The following is a 13,708-nucleotide window of genomic DNA, read 5'->3' as shown; positions in this document are numbered from 1 at the left end:
GAGTAGACTGATTGATATAAAAGGAGGGAAGAAGTGCTTCCAATCATTGGCTTCTTGTTCGCAATGGTTTCCTCTAAAGGAAGACGTGCAGCCATCATGGCTTTGCATCAAAATGGCCTTATATGCAAGGAAATTGCTGCAAAGAATATTGCACCTGAAAGAACCATTCACCTGATCATCAACAACTTCAAGGAGAGAGGTTCAACTGCAGTGAAGAAGGCTTCAGGACATCCAAGATTGTCCAGCAAGCCCCAGGACCACCTCCTCCTGAGGAGTCAGCTATGGAATCGTGTCACCACTAGTGCAGAGCTTGATCAATACTGGCAGCAGGTTGGTGTGAGTGCATCTGCATGCACAGTGAGGCGAAGACTTTTGGACAATGGCCTGGTGTCAAGAAGGGCAGAAAAGAAGCCACTTCTCTCCAAGAAAACATCAAGGACATACTGAAATTCTGCAGGAAGTACAAGGACAGTACAGCAGAAGACTGGTGCAAAGTTATTTTCTCTGATGAAGCCCCCTTCTGACTGTTTGGGACATCTGGAAAATGAAAAGATCTGTGGTCAGGCAACTCTCTGGATCTTAATCCCATAGAGAACCTGTGGTCAATCCTCAAAAGATGAGAGGACAAGCAGAAGTCCACAAATTGTGATAAAATCTGAGCACTAATTAGGCAAGAATGGATCACCGTCAGTCAGGACTTGGCCCAGAAGCTGATATCCAGCATGCCAGAGCGAATTGCAGAGGTTATGAAGAACAAGGGTCAACACTGTAAATATTGACTCTTTGCATATATTGAGTGTTTTAGCCAATAAAAGCCTTTAAAATGTATGAAATACTTACCATTGTTTTCCAGTATACCATAGAAACAAGTGAAAAAATTATCTACAAATACTGAAGCAGCAAACTTTGCAAAACACAAGATGTATGTCACTACCAATACTTTTGGCCACGGCTGAAAAAAAAAAAAAATATATATATATATATATATATATATATATATATATATATACACAGTAAAACTATCTTGTTTTAAAGCTATGGATCTACCTACTCTTTACTCCACTCTACATTTCTCCACTGCTTTGCCAACAAGGGTGTAACTGCTGTTTAGATAAAAAGAAAAGGTTTATGATTCAGACAGCAAGCATTTATTGATCATCTTTGTGAGATCTTTTGTATTTGTACCATTTTGGAATAGGCACCCAAGGGGGTTTCACTTACCAGTACTTGCCACATTTGTTGTTAAACAAACTTACAAAATGTCCATCTATAGTGTGTAAAAAAGTGTATTACCTCCGAGAGAGAACAGAGGTACAGTCACTTTTTTAGGTTTGCTTTCTAGAGTGGTGGAAGATGCAGCTGGAACTGGAAGTCCACAATTGTACTCCATTCTTGATCAGGGAAGGGAACGCTTGCTGGTGTGCCAAGAATCAAAGTTTGTTTGTGAGATAAAATGAAGCTTTTCCAATATGATAATGTCGTGAAAAACAGTATAATCATACAGTGTCTAGTGGACACAGTTAATATATACAAACATTTTCACAAATGACTCTTCATGAATAGACAATAAAACAGTGTTCAGTTATGCAAAGGATTCATTGTGGAATACTTAATAAAGAGCATATGGCCGTTCTAGGGACAAGAATATCAGAATCGGGCCAGTATGCAACCACCTTTGTTTGTATAGCAAATACAAATCTGCATTTTACTCATCTGGGGCGATCTTAATGCACTTTTAGCACTGTGGACTTCTAGAAAGTCGATAAACTAAAAAGACTGATAATATTTTTTTCACAATCTCATTAGTTTCTTTTTAATGACTAATCTCATTAGTTTCATTGTTTGTCTGCTAACAATGTTCAACAGTGTATGTACATGCATCACAGGAGATTTATGTCATTTCAGTATTTGAATTTTCCCAGCACAGTGTGATTTCCAGCACATCTCAATTCAGAAAATTGTGTTTAATAGAATTCTGTGGTGGAAATGATACTGATGGAAATGACATTTTTAACATCTTTGTCTTGATAAGGCTAATTTCATTGTTAACATTTTACGTATCCTAAATACATACAATTAAATCATATATATTTTCACGCTTTTGACAAATTCAGCCAAAATTACAGCTTGATTGGAAATGACACCTAATAAAAATATTCACAAGTGATATTTCTCTTGATAGTTTTTTTTTTTTGTCTCATATTTCATGTCAAGCATGCTCTTCACTGACTCTTTTGTCCACTTGGTTAACAAGTACACAAACTATTGAAAAACTTAGAGCAAAAATTGTTTGGTGTGGTGGAAATGATGCCATTCATTTAAACAGTCATTTAAAAATAAATCAATCAATCAATAAAAAAACAAATAAAAATCATTTTCAGACAATAAATACTGAAATGTTCATGATTGTTTTGCTCACTCTTTGTTTAGATGACATTGTTTTAAACATGAAATAATTTTTCTTTTTAAATATTTAATTAAACATTTTCCTAGTTTAATATTGAAAGTCTGGGACAATGCTAAAACTCAAATCAACACATTTGAAAAGTGCCAAAAATAAATTAAGGTCTAGTAAAAAGTTTTAGAGTAATTTATTATGTACTGACCCTGAGCCCCTGGGACTGAGAACTTTTTGAAATATATTAACGCTCCCTCAAAATACATTTTGTGTTCCCTCGCAATACATTTACCATGGTTTTACTGTAGTATCCTTTGTTTAACCATGTATTCATTCTGAAACATTGTTATAATACAGGAAAATGATAACTATGGTAATAAAAATCATAATTTTGTGGTTACTATGGTTTTACTACAAATGCTATGGTTAAAATCTGGTATTTGGAATAGAAACAAAACCTCAAGATTTAATCTATGATAAACCATGGATACTATATGGAAACAGTATACTGTATTAACACCATGGTTACTAGTCTATAGTTTTGCAATCAATGAGTAAATGGTTTACAATAGTAAGACTGTAGTAACCATAATTCTTCTAACCATTTATTTTTGCACGGAAACCATGGTTTTACGATAGTACACTGTATCCATGTAGTAACCATGGTTTTACAATAGATTAGCCACCCCTTGTGCGTCAATACAAAAAAAGTTACTGAGAGGTCCTTCGAGGACAAAAATGTCCAGGTCAAAATACTGCCATAATATTATATATTAATATTATTTTACACTTTCAATTAGTAAATTTTTTAACCAACATCAGTCCTGATCATAACTACCAAATATTCATTCATATTTCAGGATTTTAAACCTTTAAATGCCAATTTGTTTACATATGCCATTGTTCTAGAATTTGCACACACACACACACACACACACACACACACACACACAATTTTAGCTGCATAATTTACTCATTTGGCCTGCACTGCTCTATAATACAGCAAACAGAAATAGGAAAAAATTATGTAATTGCTCCATAGGCTAAACATAAGAAAATGGCACCATCTGGTGGAAAATATTTAAAAAAATTACATAAAAAAAAAATATTACAAAGTTCCCACAAGTGTTAATCTTGTGGTAACAACAAAGTGTTTACTCCAATAACCATGGGTAAACTATGATATTTGTAGTAAAACCACAAATGTAACATTTGTATTACCATTGTTTTCGTTTTCCTGTATTGTTACTGTGGTTTAACAAAGGAAATCATGGTTCAAATATGGTAACTGTACTAGTAAAACCATGGTAAATGTATTGCAAAGGAATGCAAAACTATTTCAGAAAGAAATTTCCGACCAGTTCTCTAATGGGCCCTGTAATAATGTGACTTTCATAACAAAAATATATATTTTTAATCTTTTAGCTATAATAAAAAATCAACCCCCTGCACGAAGTTGAAGAAAATCCCAGTACTGTAATTTTGACAGTCACTGTGGTTGTCTTGTAAGATATTTAAAGGGCAATCATATATTTTTGTTAAAAGTTTGCTATATGGTATAAAAGTGAATAAAAACTGCACGGGGTGAACACAACACAACTTCAGTTTCTGACGTTCATCGCACAAGATTCATTAACGCAAGAAAGAAAATCTCAAAAAAATCAACAAAAACTAATAAACTATAAATTACTTACTGCGATCAAGTGAAAAACAGCAGATCGAGCCAGTGAAACGTTCCTTTCATTATTGAGAAAACGAAAGTAAAGATGACAGAGACGGATCTGACCAGCAGAGAGCAGTCCTCATCATTCACTGCAGCGCCATCTTTGTTATGGGAATGACAATGAGGCTGTGAGGGATAAACTTAGTCTCTTCAGTACTGCAGTTTAAAGTGTTTTTTTGGATCGTCCCGCGAACAAAACATTTATACAACATCTGTCCAAGAACATTCAGTGTACAAAGAACTTTCAGAAAACACGAGTTGTTGAAAATCATATGAGATCTAGGAGCTTTATACCGTTCGTGTCATTGAAGAGACTGTAAGTCCCTCACAGCCTCATTGTCGTTCAGAATCAGAATGAGCTTTATTGCCAAGTGTGCTCACGTACACAAGTGATATGATTTGTGATAGGAAAAACAAGCAAGTGAACACAGAACATTAAAATGAGACACAGAATATAAAACAAGGTAAGAGTACATGAAATAATCCCATTAAAAATCAATGATGGTGCTACACGTGAATGAGGTCTATTCAGTTTCTCAAGCAAACTAAGAAAACTGAGCCATAAATCAGGCTATATACACAGTACTGTGCAAAATTCTTATATTTATCACACAAAAAACATGCCTTACATCTGTTATTTTGGGTATTCTGCTTTTAATGTATCAGTATGTAATATCAATTGTCAAGACAGACACAATTGAGACAGTCTAAATAAGAACTGTGGTGAATTCTCCAAGAAGCTTGAACATCCGATCTGCCAACCACCAAGAAAAACTGTGTCCAGGTGTCCTTATGACAATCAGTGCTGTTTTGAAGGCAAAGACTGTCACACCAAATATTGATTAGCTTCACTATGCAACATTTTTTTATAAGTGCCTACAATTTTTGCACAGTACTATACAAATCTGGAGACTGAAAGTGCTTCAATTAATAGTACCATGATATAACCATGATATATATGTCCAAAAACCATGACACCACAGTGGTACTTTGGTTTTGTTTGCAGATTAAACTATTCATAAAGGGTGCACAATGATGACTCTAAGATTTAATAGATTACGGTTTCATTTTCTGTTAAAACCTGATTTTCTGTAAAGCTGCTTTGAGGCGATGTGTTTTGTGAAAAGTGCTATATAAATAAAAATTACGACTTGACTATTAAGAATTGTCCGTGTCATTTATCTGAGTGAAAAGCTTATTCAGACACATTTTGTCTCACGACAAAAAATGTCCAGTAAGTTGGTGAATTTGTTCTCAGACCACAAAAATTCGAAGTCAAAGCAAGTAGCCTACAACTGCGTTCTCTGCACTGATCGTGTTTTAAACTAGTTGTTTCATTCATCAACGAATCAGTGTTTTTAACAAATCTTCTAAATGAACTAATCATTCCTGTTTCAGTGGTGCAGGACTCGGTTTTTAACAAATCAGTTGTCAATAATTGAATTACTCACTCATACAGGTGAAACTCGAAAAATTAGAGTATTACATGAAATCAATAAAACAAAAGGATTTTAAATACAGAAATGTCAGCCCTCTGAAAAGTATAATCATGCATATGTACTCAGTACTTGGTTTGGGCCCCTTTTGCCTCAATGCGGCGTGGCATGGATGCTATCAGCCTGTGGCACTGCTGAGGTGTTATGGAAGACCAAGATGCTTCAATAGCAGCCTTCAGCTCTTCTGCATTGTTTGGTCTCATGTCTCTCATCTTTCTCTTGGCAATGCCCCATAGATTCTCTATGGGGTTCAGGTCAGGTGAGTTTGCTGGCCAATCAAGCACAGTAATACCATGGTCATTGAACCAGGTTTTGGTACTTTTGGCAGTGTGGGCAGGTTTCCTGCTGGAAAATGAAGTCAGCATCTCCATAAAGCTTGTCTGCTGAAGGAAGCATGAAGTGCTCTAAAATGTCCCGGTAGACGGCTGCGTTGACTCTGGACTTAATAAAGCACAGTGGACCAACACCAGCCGATGACATGGCTCCCCAAACCAACACAGACTGTGGGAACTTCACACTGGACTTCAAGCATCTTGGATTATGTGCCTCTCCATTCTTCCTCCAGACTCTGGGACCTTGGTTTCCAAATGAGATGCAAAATTTGCTCTCATCAGAAAAGAGGACTTTGGACCACTGAGCAACAGACCAGTTCTTTTTTCTTTAGCCCAGGTAAGACGCTTCTGACGTTGTTTGTTGTTCAGGAGTGGCTTGACAAGAGGAATACAACATTTGAAGCCTCAGTCCACTCCTTGTGAAGCTCCCCCACACATTTGAATGGCCTTTTCCTGACAATCCTCTCCAGGCTACGGTCATCCCTGCTGCTTGTGCACCTTTTTCTTCCACACTTTTCCCTTCCACTTAACTTTCTATTAATGTGCTTTGATAAAGCACTTTGAGAACATCCAACTTCTTTTGCAATTACCTTTTGAGGCTTTCCCTGTGGAGGGTGTCAATGATGATTTTCTGCACAACTGTCAGGTCAGCAGTCTTCCCCATGATTGTGAATTCAACTGAACCAGACTGAGAGACCATTTAAAGGCTCAGGAACCCTTTGCAGGTGTTTTGGATTAATTAGCTGATTAGAGTGTGACACTTTGAGCCTACAATACTGAACCTTTTCACAATATTCTAATTTTCTGAGATTCTGAATTTGGGGTTTTCATAAGCTGTAAGCCATAATCATCAAAATTATATCAAATAAAGGCTTGAAATTTCTTACTTTGCTTGTAATGAGTCTATATAATATATTAGTTTCACCTTTTACGTTGAATTACTGAAATTAATGAACTTTTGCACGATATTCTAATTTTTCGAGTTTCACCTGTAATATAAAGGACGCTCATTTGTTGCCACCTACTGAAGTAAATATGCAATCTCCAGAAATGGTCTGTTTCATAAACGTCCCCATAAACATTTAGCTGAGCATGGCTCCATTTAACATCCATTAAAATGTATTTTTATTTTAATTTTTTTTTTGCATTCAATGAAACAAAAACAGGGTGATCAACAAAAAGCACAACATCATTCACTTTTCAGATCAAGTGTCATGAATGTAAAGCTGTGTTGTTTCTTTCATACATGAATCATTGTTTTTGAATGAATCTTTTAAGTGAGCGACTCATTATTGTTTCACTGGTGAACGACCCTCTGCTTTTAAATGAATCAGTGGAGTCATTGATTGAATAACTCATTCTTAAAGGATACTCATTTGTTGCCACATAATGGAGTAAATATGCAATTTCCAAAAATGTTCAATAAATGACTCAAGTGAATGAAAGCAAATGAAAGATGCAACTAAATGCCAGCATTTTTGGAACGCCACACATCAGATCAGATTCAAGCACCTAATCTAATTGTTGCATATTAAATAACTTTACTGTCACTAACTGACATGCTGCTTTGTTGCATCTGCTTATCTTTTATTTACTGGCATATTTATTGTTGCTTTAAAACTAGTACATATATCCCTTTACAGATTATACCTGCATGAGTTACTGCAATGGACCCCTTCATGCTGTATTTCTTATATTATATATATATATATATATATATACACACACACACACACACACACAGTTGAAGTGAGAAGTTAACATGCATCTTATCCAAATGCATTAAAACTCAGTTTCTCACATTTTCTGACATGTCCTCATAGAAAACATTACCTGTCTTAGGCCAGTTAGGATCACTACTTTATTTTAAGAATGTTAATGTCAGAATAATAGTAGAGAGAATTATTTATTTTATCTTATTTCTTTCGGGTCACAAGTTTACATACATTGTTAATATTTGGCAGCATTGCCTTTAAATTATTTAACTTGGGTCAAATGTTTTGGGTAGCTTTCCATAATAAGTTGCTGGCCCAGACAGAACTGGTGTAACGGAGTCAGGTTGTAGATATATTTTCAATCGGATTGAGGTCAGGGCTTTGTGATGGCCACTGGAATACCTTGACATTTTTGTCCTTTTGTCCACAATTTTGGAGGTATGCTTGGGGTCATGGTGCATTTGGAAGACCCATTTGCGACATCCTGGCTGATGTCTTGAGATGTTGCTTCAATATATCCACATCATTTTCCTTCCTCATGATGCCACCTATTTAGTGAAGTGCACCACTCCCTGCTGCAGCAAAGCACCCCCATGCTTCACCGTTGGGATGGTGTTCTTCGGCTTGCAAGCTTCAACCTTTTTCCACCAAACATAACGATGGTCAATTGTTTAATTTTTGTTTCATTAGTAGTCTGGCTTTTTTATGACAGTTTTTGTAGCAGTGGCTTCCTCGCTGAGCAGCCTTTCAGGTTATATCAATATAGGACTAATTTTACTGTGGATATAGATACTTGCCTCCCCGTTTCCTCAGCATCTTCACAAGGTCCTTTGTGGTTGTTCTGGGATTGATTTGCACCAAACTATGTTCATCTCTAGGAGACGGAATGAGTCCTTCCTGAGCGGTATGATGGCTGCATGGTCCCATGGTGTTTATACGTGGTACCTTCAGGCTTTTGGAAGTTGCTCCCAAGGATGAACCAGACTTGTGGAGGTCCACAATTTCTTTTCTGAGATCTTGTCTTTTTTGTTATTTTGACCATTTTCATTTTCTGAAAATAAATGCTCTAAATGACAATATTTTTATTTGGAATTTGGGAGACATTTTGTCAGTAGTTTATAGAATAAAACAAAAATGATAATTTTACTCAAACACATACCTATAAATAGTAAATTCAGAGAAACTGAACATTGAGTGGTCTCTTAATTTTTTCCAAAGCTGTATGCATGCATGTATGCGCATATATATATAAAACAACTGCCTTTGAATAATGAGTAATCAAATTCTTTCCTGAACTGTATTAGGTCATTCTGTTTACAGATACAAATTCAGTGCCATTATTAGTCTCTTTAAAGAACACATTGAGATGTTCTGTGTGCAATTTAGCCTCAGCCAGTTTTAGTTTGAAATGACAACTGTGCTGGTGAATATTGAACAAAAACAATCAATTAAAAACAATTTGACATTTAAGAATGAACTTTAATATAAGGATTTTTTTAATATAAAGAAATGATCAATGAAAAATGAATACCCCTATGTTTTGAAGCAGATACCTCCGCAGTACATCATCTGGCACATGACGAAAAAAAAAAAAGTACTTAAATTGGAGCAAAATTAAATTAAAGACTTTTAGATCAGACCAAAGGACATCCACCATTTAGCCCACCAATGAGCCCTTACATCACTTCAATAGGTACAAAATAACTGTGCTAATACTTAAATTATCAGCTTTATTTGACAAAATATGCAAATATTTCAAAATTCAGTCCTGAAACATTTAAGCATGTTAGTGACTTTAAACACAAGCATGGCAAGATATATTTTTATTTCTATTTTTGGCTGGTTTTATTATAATGATAACAAAAATACATGTAAACAACAAAACCAATGCTTCTAAAACTAATTGTACCACAGAAAATAATGTGGGCTCAGACATGAAAAAGTGCAACTTTGAATAAGTAATTTTCATTTAGGTCCACACAAACAAGAAATATTCTATGCTGAGCATGGCACACCTTGACGACCATAACAAATAATAATAATTTGGAGTGTATAGCAGCAATTGCTATTATAATGTACACTGACAAAAAAAAATAAAAATAAAAAAAAAGGTGATCAACAAAAAGCACTAAAATATTAACTTTTCAAATAAAGTGTCATATATCAAATGCTTCTTTAGTGTTTTTTGATTGACGGTAGAGCAATAAGGCATTCATCTTTGTATACTAATTCCATTTTTTGACAAAGGGAGGCAAGTAATTGGAGAAAAAAAAAAGATATAAAGGTCTATGCTGAATAACCATAGGGGTGTAACGATCCATCAAGCCAATAACCAACTATCCGATGTTATCGATACAACGCATAAATATCGATTTAGAAATGTAAGATGTACCTTTATTTTAATACTCTCATGTCAGCCACATCTGTACGCATATCCGATGAAGCAACCATATTACATTATAAAAAAATGTCATTACAACTGTGGAAGTTGTAGTCAAGAAAACCACAGATAGAATGGATAGTTGGAAACAAGTCATGAAATGGACTAAACTGAACAATTAGCTGTCATCAAATCAGTAATGATCACTTACTGTGACTATTTTTTATATTATTTATCTGTGGAATATTTCTCAACATCTGAAGTACTTTATTTTGTCACAATGTGGATACAGAGAGCTGAATAAAATAATCAAATTATAATTTGGTTGCATTTGAGGGCAAAACATTTTAATTGTGTAAAATAGGCACATAATATCAATTGCAGGGCCCTAAATCGATTTGTATTGCATCAGACTTTGAAGTATCAGCAATTATCGGCACACAGGCCAATAGAATCGATTCAAGATCGTATCGTGATGAAACGTCCGATTTACACCCCTATGTTGCACTCTCGATATATGCAGAATAAGAAAGTCACTTGGGTTTAACAACATAAGAGTATATTTTCATCTATACTCCTTCCTACATAGTGTCCGACTGCATTTGATGCTCTAAAAAAAGAGCAATTTTTCATGCTTTACATTTTTAAAATAAAGATTTTAGCCAAATGTGCCTTAACTATAGTATAATTTCTGGTAAACATAGAAATGTTTTTCTAGCCTGTATAGCTAATTTTGGGAAAAGAAAGTTGTCCAATATTGTTGAATAATCCATATTAAATGGAATTGCACAAACTTTCACCATAACAGGAAAAATGTGTAATAGTTCATTCCACTTACTCAATGAAAACATATTTTTCCAGATACATTGTTACACAAGTCACACAATAGCCTGTATACCATGATCAATTTAGCTAATGCAAGGGCATTACATAAAATGTTTCCAATACCAGGAAAGTCATTATATAATTAAAATTGTTGCTCTTTCCGTTTAATCACTGTGACAGTAAAAAAAAAAGGGAGAAAACTTTTTAAAATAACTCACAATGATATATCTGTAGTTTACTGACTCACCGAATGTTATCATGTATAACTCTGTTCAATCAGTCTTTCCAAAGAACATACAAAATGTGCAAGTAATAATGTAGAAACACAAGATATGGTCAATTGTTCAGATGAATCTTGACCAACATGCCTGAACATCCACAAGCAGCAACAAATGACATACAATAACACAGGCAAATGTAAAATTACTAAACTTGCCATAAAAAATACACAGCAACATTGTCTATCCTCTTCACACAAAAGCCATAAAATTTTATGCAGCAACACAAAAATAATAAAGGCTCACCCATTTCTTACCCCAAATCATGTCGTTCCAAACCCTTATGACTTTGTACCTTGGAACACAAGAGGGGAAATCCTGAAAAATGTACTGGTCACATACAATCATACAAGTTTGGGACGGCAACGGTGAATTTCGACAAAAGTTTCATTGTGTTAATTATTCCTAATACATTTCTGAAAAAGTTCAAACAATTTGACTGCTTGCTTACTAGAGCGGCAGTCACGTATTCCAAACCGTTAATAAATAAACTAGAAATTCTTCATCCTGCTGCTCAAGATACAATTTCTCACTGTGAAGAATCTTAGCACATTGTTTTGCAGTTGAACAGAAGTGCTCTAGTGAAAGGCAGGGGTGTGTTTAAAACTCCACTTTACATGCTGGGAAGGTCTCGTCCTGCATGGCCACAGTGCTGTTGCTGCCCAGTACTGTGATTCCCAGATCTCTCTGGCGCTCATGGGTCTCCTGGTACCAGTCGTGCATGGTCAGCGAATCATAGGTGGGGATCAGGGTAACCTGTTGGTGCAGGGTAAATCACAGTAAAATTATCGGTTAAGAGATCAAATAGTGTCAACAGTCAGTCTTTTGTCTGACCGTCAAACTCTGTAGGGACTGGAGCATATTAAATGTGGCAAAACCTGATGGTAATGCTGGATGAACAATCAAAGAGATTTTTCAAAATGATTTGTGAGGGCATGGTGAACTGCAAAACATCACAACACTAACCTTCACATCAGGCCAGGATGCTTTCCCCTCTAAAAGAGAGTCTAGAATAGATCTCATGACTGTTTTCTTTTGTGGTTCAGATCCACTAATTATATAGCAGGAGGAGCGTAGACGCCGGAAAAACTCCACATCAACAGTGTGAGCTGCTGAACCAGAGGGCAAATATGCCAGGTCCAAATAGACAGGTACTGAACTTGAATTCGCAGAACCTGCAGAGACAAGAAACTTTGCTTCACTCCGATACCAATTCTCACATTATCAAATATAGTACATTGAAATTGCTCAGTGGGGTTTGAGTTTCAGAACTAAAATATAACCGTTTGTAAAGGGTCAATGGAAAGGAGGAGGCGAGAACCGGCTTTTCAATGTAAATAATATTTTAATTAACAACTTAAAATAAGGACACAAACACACACGAAGGACATGTCCGTAAACTCTCTCTCTCTCCCTCATGATCCTCTGCAGTCAACCTTTATCCCTCTCGGGAGGCTTGATTAGCCTAATGCGGGACCGGGTGTGTAGGATCACGACCCGGCACCGCCCTCCGCCCTGCCACACCGTTTGATGCTATTACTTTATTTTAACATCACAAATGTTACACACTTCAGATATTGTATAACACTTTGCAAAATCTGGGATAGGTGATTTTAACGGCAGAGACAACTACAAGTAAAACATTTGTAATCCGATGTCAAAAACGAATGGCTAGCTTTAAATTTTCTACGTGCCATTATGTCATGCACAGTCGAGCACTCTAGCTTTCCAAGGAATACTGTTTTGACAGCGAGCCTGTACAGACAAATTTGACATGCACACAATGTTGATTTGTGACTGATTGAAGTACAGTCAACTCGAAGTGCATGTGCATCGACACAGAAAATGACACGCACTATGCGTGATATTCTGTGCATGCAAAAAAATTTGGTATACGTTGGCCTATACCAACGTATACCAAACTGAGGCGCTAAAAACATTGTTTGTTTGAGCTGCCCGACCATCCACACACAGCAACATTGACTTGAGCAATGACATGATTATCTGGCTGGGACTATCCATTCGTTTATTGGTAGGCGGGGGGACAATTCAGGATAGCTGTTTGAAAACAACATGTTTAGTCGAATAGTAATGATTACTCAATTTAATTCCATTAAAAATTCCTCGATTACAAAACCACCAAATAGAAAATAAGTCTGAAGTGACGCAGACACAGGCCATTATCACAGTTAAAACTCAACGTAGGAACACAGAGAACTTTTTTTACTGAATAAAGTTGCAGGTCTGTATGCTGTCACTAAAGGCTCAATGTGAGCTTGCCGTTAAAGCCGTCTCGTGCCCCACTGACACAATATGTAACAGGGTTACCTGAAAAAGTAACTGCTAGTCTTCGCATTTGAAATGATTTACTCAAGAATGAACTGAATGTCCAGATGCATGAAGGCATTTTACGTAGTACGTGGCAAGCAACAAGCTGTTGCGATATAGACAGTATGTAGCACAAGCATAAAAATGCCCACAACTGTTGCAGCTCAACGTAAGAGAGAGAAGGCATCTACAGTATCTTTTAATGATGGTAAATATGACAGTAAAAAAACATC

General features: G+C 36.0%; 2 protein-coding genes across 2 annotated transcripts in view; both read right to left on the bottom strand.

The window, feature by feature from the left end:
• ifi44g (interferon induced protein 44g) overlaps positions 1–4,295 on the bottom strand; it is a 14,540-nt gene extending 10,245 nt beyond the window's left edge. Inside the window, exons 1-3 of the mRNA XM_052121626.1 lie at positions 4,093–4,295; positions 1,294–1,415; positions 1,052–1,103 (exon numbers count right to left, since the gene is read on the bottom strand). Coding sequence (XP_051977586.1) covers positions 1,052–1,103; positions 1,294–1,390 — 149 coding nt within the window. The 5' untranslated portion in view covers positions 1,391–1,415; positions 4,093–4,295. The remainder of the gene's footprint in view (positions 1–1,051; positions 1,104–1,293; positions 1,416–4,092) is intronic.
• A 4,849-nt stretch (positions 4,296–9,144) lies between these two features.
• Positions 9,145–13,708, bottom strand: part of LOC127639314 (microtubule-associated protein 1B-like) — a 73,926-nt gene continuing 69,362 nt past the window's right edge. The window contains exons 6-7 of the mRNA XM_052121242.1: positions 12,114–12,322; positions 9,145–11,903 (exon numbers count right to left, since the gene is read on the bottom strand). Coding sequence (XP_051977202.1) covers positions 11,748–11,903; positions 12,114–12,322 — 365 coding nt within the window. The 3' untranslated portion in view covers positions 9,145–11,747. The remainder of the gene's footprint in view (positions 11,904–12,113; positions 12,323–13,708) is intronic.

This window comes from Xyrauchen texanus, chromosome 48 (assembly GCF_025860055.1).
Source record: "Xyrauchen texanus isolate HMW12.3.18 chromosome 48, RBS_HiC_50CHRs, whole genome shotgun sequence".
NCBI lineage: Eukaryota > Metazoa > Chordata > Actinopteri > Cypriniformes > Catostomidae > Xyrauchen > Xyrauchen texanus.
The sequence above is the reverse complement of the archived record's forward strand: the minus strand, read 5'-3'. Positions and strand labels throughout refer to the sequence as shown.